We start from the raw sequence: 12,941 nt of genomic DNA on the forward strand, positions 1-12,941 counted from the left end.
TCTGTTTGCCATTGAATGGGTTTAAGAGAATGGGTGGCTGCCATGGGTTGGGGGCGTGACTGTCTTATATGACCATGTTGCTAACAGGTTGCATATGCTCTTAACATTCGACAGCAAACAGCATATAAGAGAAGAAATCAATGTGTATGCTTCTAGGAGGGTGCATAATTTTACATGACAAAAGACTAGAGCTGGTCTTAAACCACAAGCCAAGCCAAGCCAAGCCAAGTTGTGAATGCGGAATAGGAAAAACCTCAGTAAAATTAAGCATTGCCAACCACAATAGACATCCGATACGCCCACATACATATGGACATATGTACATATGTACGTATAGATGTCGATAGAATGGAAAAACGAGAGAAAATGAAAATGGAATGTTTGCATTTAAACATGAACTTTTAAAGATCTTAAATTCTTAATTATCTATATGGTTGAATGGAGACGTTTCGAATAAGAATTCAACTGCCATGAAGATTTCACTGGCTGTCGCTTTTTTTTGTTTTTGTTAATTTAGTTAAACTTCGCTATTGAATAAATTCTTTTTCTGTCGATTTTGCCTAGTTATCAGCCCGCCCCAAATGCACTATGCTCTCTCTTTATTATCTACCATCGTTGACTTGCTTGTCTTTTTCTCTCTCTCTGTGTGTTTGGTGTCTTGGCTCTAAGGCGCTTTCAAAGTAATGTCAATGCCAGTGAAAAATGGTTGCTTGCCACATTCTACTTGCTTGGCATGCTCGCATTAAACATGATAAATGAATTCAAATCATTTGCACCGCAATAATTCGAAGCTCGAAACGTTGCATGAGCCAAGGCTCCAAGGCTTCTCTTAGAGTGCCAAAAAAAACAGAACAGAGGAGCAAAAAAAAAAAAAACGAAAAGGGGTTGTTGCCTGGAAATGAAATGATAGCTTATCGGCAATGCTACTCCAACAGTTGAGGAGCAGGAGGAGGAGGAGTAGGAGACAAGAAGCTCGATATGGAGCACTTTTGGCAATGGCAAGACAACAAACAGTAAGCAAACGTAACAGACATTGACTAAAATTGAGTAGAAAACGATACCGCAGGAGGAAGATATATTACAATTGCCGATCACAGGAAACAAATGAATATTTCATGCTGTGCAAATCAACACGAACATGCGGCATGGTGGAAGGGCTGAAGGGGCACACACACACACACACACAAATACATACACTCAGGCACTTCCGACACATCTCGAGCTGCTGGCAAAGTTTACGTTAAAAGGTGCAAGGAGACATTGCCATAGTCGTAGTCAGAGTTGGGAGTCCAAGCCAGAGCACAACTTTATGTTGACAAAGTTTTTGCGGTAAAATGCCACAGCAGTAATTTGCAAGGCACCACACAACTCCAACATCCATCCGCACCACATCCGCATTTTCCCTTGCCTCTGCATCCCACCCAAAAAAAAGGCACTCTCTTTTCCTACCACCTCCAACTCTCCTGCTCAGTGTGACATATGTGCCTTGGTCTAAAAGGCTGCTGTGGCTTCGTTTTTGGGGTTCTGAATGCTTCCGCTGTTTTGGGGCACACAAGGCACAGGCATTAATCATTTGGCATGTAAATTGCCAATTAATAACTGCTGTATGTCATTTGGCGTTTGCCTTTAAAATGCTACGCAAAATGTTAAGCGTCTCTCCCCATGTACAGTATGCTCTATACGGGGTTGAACGAACGAACGGACCGAATGCTGCCAACCCAAATGCTGCCTAGGCGCATTCTAGGCGCGCTTAATGAAGACAAATAGCACTTGAGCCCTGCCAAATTTAGCGGAAAATTGAAAAAAGCTTCTTCCAACCAGACACTGAGCAACGAGAAAACAGGACACTCAGCATGCTATTTCTTTTGGCAAACTCCTTTGCCTTAGAGTTTGCCTTACTATGTCACTATATACATACATTCTTGGCAAAGTTCATGCAGTAACAATTCAAAGATTACTGATTTGCAGGGCTATCGATATAGCAAATAAAATATGTCATATATATTATACATTTTTTATACATGCCCAGCACTCACAGGATGCAGCAAAATCAATGTTCTATACAGTTGAAAATTGTCTCTAACTCGGGCAAGAAATTACTTTAGAATAACTATGAAATATACCAATTTATCTACGAGAGAGTATATTAGTAGAGAAGAGGTATTTGGCACAAACTTCTATGAGCTTCAAAGATAATATATATAAATAAATTAAAAATTTATTCTTTGTATTTGTATTTGAGAATAGAATATTTCATTCGACAAGACTAATATAAAGAAAAAATACGATAGGACCTGAGAATTTCTATCAATTTACTTTTATAAATCTTAGAAATCCAAAAATCTTTAGATGAGATTATCCAAATTAGATTGGGTAGATCCAAAAATCTGAGATCTCCTTCGGCATAAGTAGGTAATAGTTAGCAATTTTAGTTAAAATTTTTTCCGATTTTGATGAAAAGTACTTCATTTGATAAAGAATGCAATTAACTTTATTTCTTGATTCAAAAAAAATAATACTTTAAAATTAATTAATGACGTAAAGTGAGGACAAGTTGAAAGACTCAAAAAGTGCATAACGATTTTTAAGTTTTTTGGCTAAATTATAAATTGTTGGCATAGATTTTGTCTTAATCTTTAATAGATCTACTTCTAAAAACTCAAGAGTGAATTATGAATTTTTAAAATTTTAGATTTCGTGCCTTGCATCAGGAAAAGACGACCAAAGCTAAGACAATAAGTCTTACTTAATACTATCTTAATAGAATGACAGACTAAAAGCTATAAATTGACACATTAAAACCGCTCACTAAATCTAGAGATCGAACTATATATTTTGCCTTTCAAATTGAATTCTTTGTTAGTCTACTATTTATGTTAAGTTTAAGTTCCTTTTTAGTTAAGGGAGTTTTTTTTTCTTTAAGCAATTCCCTTTCATGAGGGTAAATAGACTTTATTATAATCTTATGTATATTACATACAACCGATTATCTAAATGTTTTTTTTGTCAACAGATGTTGTTTATTTATTTTTCGCTTAAGTTTTCTGTCGCATTATCACGCCACAAAACTGTCCAGCAAACTGTGTTAAAATCCCCTAGACTTGAGCCAAAACTAAAATGCATAAAACTATTAAAAATATATGCACAGACATACATATGTATGTATAATTTCTCTTGTATGCACAACATGGAATGAAAAGGTAGAGTAAAAAAAACATAAAATAAAAGAAAAGTGTACAAATGCATATATATACATATATATATATATATACTATATATGGTGATAGAAAAATACTAGAAAAAGTGGTGCTGCTTAAACATCTGCTTTTTGGCATCCAACATATAAAATGGGAGAAAAAATAAAAGAAAATTATTTATCTAAGCGCAAATCCTTTCACACAGAGAGTGAGAGAGAGAGAGGAAAGAAAAACTAACACACAGATACATACGCACACACACACACACACAAAGAGATACATATGAACATGGGGGATGGCGAGCGGTAAATTCTCTTATGGCAACAATTTTACAGTGAATTGCACTAAATAACTGCCATTAAGCATAAAAGCTGTTCTCGCATGAAGGAGCCGAATCGGGAGCTAAAGCTTAAACTGCTGAAAAGGCGAAAGGGGGAAGGGGGAAGAGGGGGGAAGAAGAAGCCACAGCCACATCCCAAGGCAAAGCTGAAGCTGGAGTCTGGCTGTGAGTTGGCAGCAGCATTTAAGCCAAATGCAAGTTTAAGCATCTTAGAGCCGAGCGCAAATAAAGTGGACTTACGCAGCAAGAACACGAGCAGAGACATGGACACAAGGAACTCAGACATAGACACACACACAGACATGTATGTAGATGTGCTTCGTACAATTGCAAGTCAAATGAAAGGCAGCAATGGCGCATGCATAAGAAGAAAGGCATGAAAGGAGAGCTCCAAAATGAAAGGAGCTTCAAGAGATGGAGCAACAAAGATGCAAAGAAACAGGCCTCCTTCAGATGCTGCTGCTGCTGCTGCTGCAAAACGGGCAAAACTTTCGTCAATGTGTCGTTGTCGTCTGACGGCGCAGCATTTTTGGTTTTGTCCTGCTAATGTGCATAAAGTAAAGTAAGGAAGAAAAAAGAAGTTTTGTCTTGGCCCTTGCCCTGCCTCTTTGGGCTCTTTGGTGGATTTTTGTTTGTGCTGTGCTCAGGCTGTGCCGGCATCGCTTGCTTTTTGCTGCATTACATTAACACAGATAAAGTTCCTTGATACATAATTTCCATGCAGAAGCCCAAGTGTCTGCTGGATAGGCAGCACATGTGGACCTAAAGACATAGACACCATCTACCACTCCCTCACTCTGGCATAATTCGCTCTCTCTCTCTCTCTCTCGCTCTCTCTGCGACAAACTGTGCCAACTTGCAAATGGCGACAAGATGCTGGCTGGCAAAAGTTTTTTTGCCTTTACTTTTCCACCAGGCGGCCTTCCGTCCGTTTGCTCGCTCGACTGTCCGTCCGTCCGCCCGCCTGTCTGTCTGTCTCTATCCAAGTATTACGAGCGTGAGGGCTTAAACGTTGCCAAATGTTGTCGTTGTCGTTTCGCCCTAAAATATGCAAATGCATTTGCAAGCGCAAAGTAAACAGCGCGATTTTCAAAATTATAATTCTTTTTTCCCTCTCTCTCTCTCTCTCTGTGTTTGTTTCTATTTCACTCATTTCCCTTTTGGCTGTTCTCTCTCTCTTTTATTGCAGTTAACCAATGTGGAAGTGCAGTATATCCGTACCATTGATAATCTGATTGCCTCGCGCATTTCAGTGAAACTACAATTGCAGGGCGTGCACTTCTCCAGCGTTAATCCGGCCATCTATAACAATGAGGGATATGGTGAGAATTCCGTCTATGGCCATGGTGGTCCAGTCTATGCACCGAATACTGGCAGCTTACTGCTGCGCTGCACCGCCCAAATTGGTGACCTCTATCAGGAGTACAAGGAAATAGAATTGGGCACACCGCAAAAGGATCCTATACCGGCACGTGGTAGGTTTCAGTTTTGGGAGTAATTTGGCTTACTTATGCAATAACTTAACTGATATTTACCTTCCGTTTCCGTTTGCTCTCTTTCTCTCTCTCCCTCCGTTCTCTCTCCTTGGTTGCTGCTCGGGTATTAACTTCCATTGTGATTTTGTTGTTTTTGTTGCTGTTGCTATTTCCGGCTTTAGTTACGCTCTCATCCGACTCGAGTTTGAAAAACTTTTTTAGCTCGTATTTCTCGACATCGTCGGCAGCATCGCGACCCGGCGTCCATTCGGCGCCAGTCATTATGGCTGCTGCACTGGCTCTACTCATCCTTAGCCACATGGACATGAGCCGGGGCATGGGAATGGACATGGGCCTGGGCCAAGAGCTAATTGTGATTGGACTTGCATCCGTTTTTGCCGACAACCGCGAACCAACAGCCACCCCGTCGTCGTCGTCGTCGTCTCCGTCGCCGTCATCATCACGAGCAACAGAACTTGCAGCTGCAACTCGAGATGTTGCAACAAAACATTCCAATCAGCGGCGTTATCTGTCCGGTTGCAGCGCCTCCAAGGCGCCTATGCAGCCTCTGGCCTGGCCAGTTCACACAGAAGTAGCTTAAAGGATTAGTTCAAAGTTAGTTAAATCGTTTAAGTGATCGACGAAAGTATCGACATTTTGTATGCAATTCCAAATTGTTTAAGTACATACTGAATATATATTTAGATTTAATTTCATTTTAAATTTTACAATTTCAGTTTTGCATTTCATTTAAGAAGAGATTTTCATTTAAGGAATGCTTTTGTCCACATATTTGCCATGTGGCGTCTACTAGCGAGCTAAAAATACCCAAAAAAAAAAAAACAAAAAACAAAAAACAAAAACAAACAAAACAAATTATATTTAAGCCATGAAAACACATTTACATTTACACATAACTAGCCTAGTTTTAAAAGCATGAAAACCAAAAACTGAATAGAAAAACCAACAACAGTCACAAAAAAAAAACGATTGACAAAAACCAAAAATAAAATCGTAAACATTATAATAAGTGTTTAAAAAGATCACTTCGTCGCCCTGCCCTATGATCCCAAAAGAAAGAAAAAAAACAGAAAAATAAAACATATTAAAAACATCAAATTAAAATTTACTTAAAGTGTGCAAACTGTCAGAAAAGTAACATAATTTGTTTGTTTTATTGGCAATACTTTTCTGGCGATTCGCACAAATGTTTAAAAACCAAAAAAAAAACAAAAAAAAACAAAGGTATGTGTTAAATAATGCAAAATAACAAGAAGAAAATGAGTGGAAACGAAAACCAAAAAGAGAATCTGTGTAAAATATATTTAAATTAAACGTAAAATGAAACTTAATATAATAAATTAAATTACGAAATCAAAGCCTGCTACGGGCATATTGTAAATGTCGGTGAAATTAAATAAAAAAAAAATGTGTGTTAATTTTAAATACTTCGTTCTCTCTTTATTTCGTATACCCATTTTTCGATTTCCAGCAAATAACTATAGGAGTCAACAGGTCTTAAGGTTCTGCATTAATTTTTATGCATTTTAAGGGAAAGGGGAAGGAAGATTTAGTGGGTGGCATTGATTCTGGGGGCTTGTCTTGGTTGGGGCGGACATCCAATCTTCTTTTTAAATTAACTATACAAATGATCCTCAAATCCTGAATTCTAATTAATAATCCTTAAGACTTATCTAAGTTGTTTCAAACAAGAAATACTCTTAGAAGGGAAAGCAAGTGAATGTCTTTTTTACGTAAAATGAATAATTTAGTCTAAAAACATATAGATAGGACTAACACTTACATAGATCACTCTAAGTGTTTGTCCTATCTAACTTGCAATAATTTAAATTTAAATATTCTTCTACCAATTTGAAGTTCGTTTTATAACTCAACAAAGAGGAGAGTTGGACTACGCCCATTTCTGTTTTGGGTACCCTCACCGATTGCATTTTCCAATTCAACAAATTTTCATTGTTGATTTTTGGCGTTGAACAAAATGTCTTACTCAACATTTTGTTGCTGGCTTTGCTCATTGTCTGCATTTAGTTTGCCTGGCAAAGTGTGAAAGAACATGCCGTTACGCAGCGGAAGAGAGAGAGAGCGAGGGGTAGAACTGCAGAACAACTACAAAAAAAAAAAAAAAAGAAGAAGGACGAAGGATCTCAGTACATTCCATTGTGTTTCACTACTCGCGTTCTTTTTAGTTGGCGTTTCCGTTTTTGCATGCGCATTTTGTATTATTTTTTCCTAAATCATTCCCTTCACCCCCGCACCCCGCCATCAACTCTAACCCCAACTATAGTCTATAGTCCTTTTGCTGCAATATTTTATTTTCTTCGTTCTTTGGAAAATTATTGAAGCGCACTTTGTTATTTCTTTTCAATAGCGGCCGAGAGAAGTCATTGCCTTTGGTATGGAGCAGTGGGAATACGGCTAAAGAAAGTACGGTTCGCTGTTGCCACAAATAATTGGACGAATTTCTTTCAGTTATGCCAACAGTCTAACGGGTTTCCTTCAAACACACACACACACACACTCAAAGCAAAGAGTTGTGTGTCTCTGACAATGCATTTTGAATTGTGCGTGATTTTGCATAATAACAAATAGAAATGTGTGTCTCATTCTCCTTGCTTTTTTTTCGTTTTGTCTCATCATCAAAACAAATTGTTTGCCAAGTTGTCTGGCAATGTGGAATGTGTATTTAAATTATATTGCACCGCAAATACATAAACCCAACTGAGTGATTCTAGGTGGAAAAAATTCTAATTTGAATACTTCAATCTGCAGATGCATTGCACATACACCTTATGTTTGTTTTATACTATTTCAATGCAATATACTGCTACCCAAAAAGGTTTGCACGTTTTTTTTAGATTCCACTCGAAATATAAATGGATTTTTAATTAAATTGTGTGTAGATTGGTTTGGTTCTTCTCACTTCATTCATCAATTTGTTAGTGAAAGACTTTGGCGAAAAACATGGTCCGGTTGACAGTAGAGACTTTTATAATTTGATCCTCTTGTCCTTTTGGCAACAACAAATACGTGTTGGTAATCCTCAATGTTTCAGGTTTCATTGATTACCAAACTTTTTGAACAACCAACCTCATCAGCTGGACTGAAAATTTATGCATCTGCAGCTAATTTGCATTGCATGTGGCAACCGTTTGCAACATGCACCACAGTAGTTTAGTTATTTGAACGAATCCCTCGAACGACCGTTGACTTGTTGAAAAACATCAAAATCGAGTTTGACAGACCGCACACACAAACACACACACACAAGCACACACACAAACACGAGCAAAATTAAAATCAATTAGCCTCGCGTATCGAATTACTAATTGATTTATTTACGATGTTTTTGCTCTCATTGCAACGATTTTCCCACCCCCCCCTCCTGATTGGCTGTCTTTGTTTATTGGCATTGTTTTTCCCATAATATATTACAGAGTGTCGCTGGCTGTCAAATGTGGATTTTTATACTCACAGCTAAATTGCTTTAGTATCTCTGATGCAATGTTGTTGTTCTTAGTTAACTGCAAGTTGTCCTTGGATATAGATAAATGTCGGATAGATTAAAATTCAGGATAATGGCAAGCATTTATTGTAGATGAAATATTTCTCTGGTTTGCTGCCCAATTCAATCACTCAATCATTCATCGTGCACTCACTTATTCATTCGCTTATACTCTCTCATTCCAGTCAGTCACTCATTGACAAGCTGATCAAGCGTTATTAACGAAAATATGCATTAATTGTGCATGAATGCATTGATTAATGCAGCCAAGGATTCGAAATGGGTTTAACAATCGGTTACGTTGACCACATTTTAAAGCCTTCGTTGTTCCTTTTTCCCAGTCACTTTAAGCAAAACGCATATGCATGATGATGCAGATGATGATGATGATGAGCAAGTCCATTGAGGGGGCACACGACGAGTATATAATAAATAATGACAATTGCAATGAAGATAAGCGGGACAGTCAGCCAGTCACCCAGTCATCCAGTCAGCTTCTGCTGTTGGCTCCTCTATCCTATACCCCAGAGTAATTTCAGACCGCCTCGAACTCATTTAAATTGACATGACAACTGCCTGGACATTCTTACACACACACACCCACACACATGTGCATTACATATTTACTTGGGTGTGTGTGTGTGTAAGCTCTCACTTAAGTAAAGTGCATATTGCGAATGAAAATGAATAAAATGCGTATGCAGCTGGGTGGGTGCCATAACAAGTCAAACTGTTGTTTTCACCAGCAAAAAAAAATATATTCTTGTGCCAATTGTTCTTGTCCAGTTGAAGCAGCAGATGTGACACTTTTACCCATAACTGGACAACTTTCCACCTCAATTGGACCAACCATGTTGGTCTGATTAAGGTGGGGGAGAAAAAAACCTCATGAATAAAGAAAATGGGGCCCCGTTTTCCGGCTGGCAGTTATATTGTGCGGCAATTTCTTTGAGTGCAACTCAGAACAAGTTAAAAATGACAGAATCGAAATAAAACCGAAACCGAGCAAAGGGTCGGAACGTAACGGAAACCAGAAAAGTTGAAGCCTCCAATCGATCTCGTTGGCTTAAGCTAACTCAATTTTAGCTCTTCAAATAAGGTTAGCGAGCAAAAAAAAAAAAGAAGGGAAGGTAAATGCGCCCCGAAAAGGGTTCATTAAATTAACATTTAAATTCATTTTTCTTGTGTTGTTGGGGTTGATTTCATTTTTTTTTTTGCGAAGAAAAACTTTTGCTCGTTTATGTAAAATGTTGCCTTATTGAATTTAGTCGCAAGGAACTTTTGTCATGTCCTGGACAAACGCTCTCAAATGAGCAACATGACATAATTTCAAACTGCAGCAAAGTTTCTGAGTGAAGAAGTTGGAGGTATTTTTTTTCGGACTGAGGTTGGTCAATGATCCGTATGCCCAGGGTCCACACGAGCACCCACACACACACACACTCTGGCGTGGAGTGGTCTGGATGGGACCGGACATTGGACTGATGACAGAGGGACGACCTGCACACGCCTTCTTGTAATAAACTTCAAAAAATAATTTCAGCAGCGTCTACGACAACTAAAACTTGACACTTTGCAAAGAAAACTTTCTGTGGCCTAAGTGTTGTACTCGTCTAAGGACGATAGTGAGGAAGCTGAGAAGGAGGAGGGGGAGGAGTAGTAGCAGGAGGATGGGTATGACCATGGGTGTGGCTAGTGGGTGGTTTGCAAAACTGACAGCTTAATCTAATTTGCGCACAAATTTTCAAAACTTGTGAGTTATCGAAATTTCGAAATGTTTGCTGTTGTTGTCCTTGGTCCGCAATGAATTATGTAGCTAAGAGCAACAAAATAAATGTTGAAAAAACTTTTCGTATAATTTAATTTGGCCAAGCCAATGAACACACAACGGCAAATTGAAGAAGTAAAAGTGCAGACAGATTGCAGAATTAAGGCATTTACTTACTGGTTTATTTCCAATTCCAATTCTCACACACACACATCAATGGCAAAGCCAATGCCAATCATCATAAAGCATGATTTCAAGAAACGAATGCATTTACAAGTCCTCACACCCAAAAGTCAGTCATATTCACATTCACATCCACTTCCATTTCCATTTCCACTCATCGCTTCAAATCATATTAGACGCACACAAGTCAGTCAGCCAAGAAGAAAACTTTTAATCCATATTAAATGAACTTTTCTGCACAATTTTCGTCAAATTTATTTTGTATTTATTTACACTTCAGTTTGGTTTTTCATTCTTTTATCCCCCAACACTTCTCTCTCTCTCTCTCCAATCATCATGCCTTGTCTTGCTTAGTAATTCTCATCTAGAAAAACAACAACAATCATCAAACTTTTGTCATAAAATTTGTTTTTATGCGAAATGAAAAACAACAAAACAGAAAACAGACGAAAAGAGACAGCAACTACCAGGGAAAACCAAGCAAATGTCTCACGTTCTTCATTATTTCGATTTTGATGGCTGTTTCAGTTTTTGTTATTTGTTATTGTACTTGTTGTTGTTATAGAAAACTTCTTAAATAATTTAGCATTTGTTATTTTTGTAAATTTAATTTTAATGATTTTTAGTCTCGTTCCACAAAAATTGCGAAATTATGCCAAGAACTTTATAAAAGGGCTTGGCAAAACTTTTTGGTTAATTTTATAAAAAACAAAAAAATTGTGAGAAAAAGAAAATGAAATGAAAACGTGCAATTGCACCAAATAAGGCCAAGTCGTTGAACTTGGCAAAAAAAAAAAATGGCCAACAAGTTGCTATTTGCTGCAGTTTTTTGTTTTTCCTGTTGCCGTGGCTCTTCTTGATGCCCTCTTGTAGTTTCCAAAGTCTAAGTTAAAGTTAATTGTATGAAACTTAAGTGGACACTTAACGCAATTTCAGTATGAAAGTACAAACAAAAACAACAAGAACAAGAACGACACAACAAAAAAAAAAAACAGAAAACGATATAAAATTGCAAATAAAGAAACAAACAAGTTGAAACTTCAAATTTTGTTGTTCTGAAAACTTTTTTTTTTTTTTGGCTATGCCGGACTGCCTTGCAGTATGCAACATTTCTTATGCCATTTGTATACCTGAGTGCTTGTGTATGTGTGTGAACGTGTCTGTGTGTGTGTGTGTGCCGGAAGATGCATTTGTTGCATGTGATCTTTGCTTAAAGAGAGACATCTTAAACACTTGAATACTTTTCAAAATAGTTGTTTACAAAAGTAGTAGAGAACTTTCAATGATTTCCGATGGTGAATTAAAATCTCTGTACAATTTTCATTCTAACAATGGGCCATTTCCTTTTCGGAAATAACAGCTTACTTATTAGTTATTAGGGAAATTATACCTTTTGTATTTCTTGCCTTTTGTGATGATTTCTAATTCGCATTGTTTGTCTCACATAATTGGTATATTATTTCCAATTAATGGTAATACCCATGAGATTATATTTTTGAATGATCCTATTTGCTTTACAATCTTTTGTAATTTAAGTAAAATCTCTGCTCGTATTTGATTAAATTTATGAAATTTAAATTTAGTGCTAAATTCATTTTGCTAACGAAGCGTTAAATAAAATAAATAGCTTAAGCCAAATGTTTAAATGCTTCAGGTCCTGTATAGATGTCAGTAAGACGCATGTTGCTTGCAACAAAAACAAACACCATACGCACACAGATGCATTAAGAGAATGTGGCATGGACTAACACATGTTACTAGGCAGCTGCATTTGCCTGTTGTTTATGACTGCGGCTGTATGTGAGAATGACCGGGGGCGGTAGCGAGAGGGAGGGAGGGATGCAGGGCAGGGCTTTGGTAAGGGCGGGGAAAGGATCATATACATAGGTCATTCGGCAAGGTTTTGTTTAGCTTTGCCTTGGCTTTTGTTTTATGGCCTATGCGCCTGTCGGGCAATAAATTTATAGAATATTTAATATGCATATTTGCAAATAAATGATTTATGCATTCTAGGTGTAAGTGTGAGTGCCTATTTTGTGCGTGCGTGTGTGCGTATGAATGTGTGAGTGTTGAGTTTAAGTGCGGCTACATATGTTTCGTCCATTTCAGTCACAGTGTCTCTCCCCTGCTTGTTGTTTGTTGCTTTTCAGTCTGTTTCTCTTTCAATTTTGGTCAATATGAAGGCCATAATTTATGACAATAAACAGAGTGAGACCAACATCAACCACATGTTGCTCCTGGACACCAAATGGAAGGTTGGTAGGTAGTTTGGATGGGCATTCGCCAGCTCGTCAAAATCGCGACGGAATGCGAATTTCTGCACAAGACTAACACGAAGTTTACACAAAGTAATTTGTATGCACTGCAATTGAAATTCTTTCCTTTTTTTTTTTATTATCCAAACAAAATGAATTCTTTTGTGTGCACTTTTGCCTTGTGCCAACTAGTAGAAAAA

The 12,941-nt window shown here is 37.7% G+C and overlaps 1 protein-coding gene across 1 annotated transcript in view; it reads left to right on the forward strand.

Annotated features, from left to right (window-relative positions):
* Positions 1 to 5,868, forward strand: part of LOC6646934 — a 45,854-nt gene extending 39,986 nt beyond the window's left edge. Inside the window, exons 6-7 of the mRNA XM_002069621.4 lie at positions 4,727 to 5,012; positions 5,195 to 5,868. Coding sequence (XP_002069657.2) covers positions 4,727 to 5,012; positions 5,195 to 5,613 — 705 coding nt within the window. The 3' untranslated portion in view covers positions 5,614 to 5,868. The remainder of the gene's footprint in view (positions 1 to 4,726; positions 5,013 to 5,194) is intronic.
* The last annotated feature ends 7,073 nt before the right edge of the window (positions 5,869 to 12,941 follow it).

This window comes from Drosophila willistoni, chromosome 3R (genome assembly GCF_018902025.1).
Source record: "Drosophila willistoni isolate 14030-0811.24 chromosome 3R, UCI_dwil_1.1, whole genome shotgun sequence".
Classification (NCBI taxonomy): domain Eukaryota; kingdom Metazoa; phylum Arthropoda; class Insecta; order Diptera; family Drosophilidae; genus Drosophila; species Drosophila willistoni.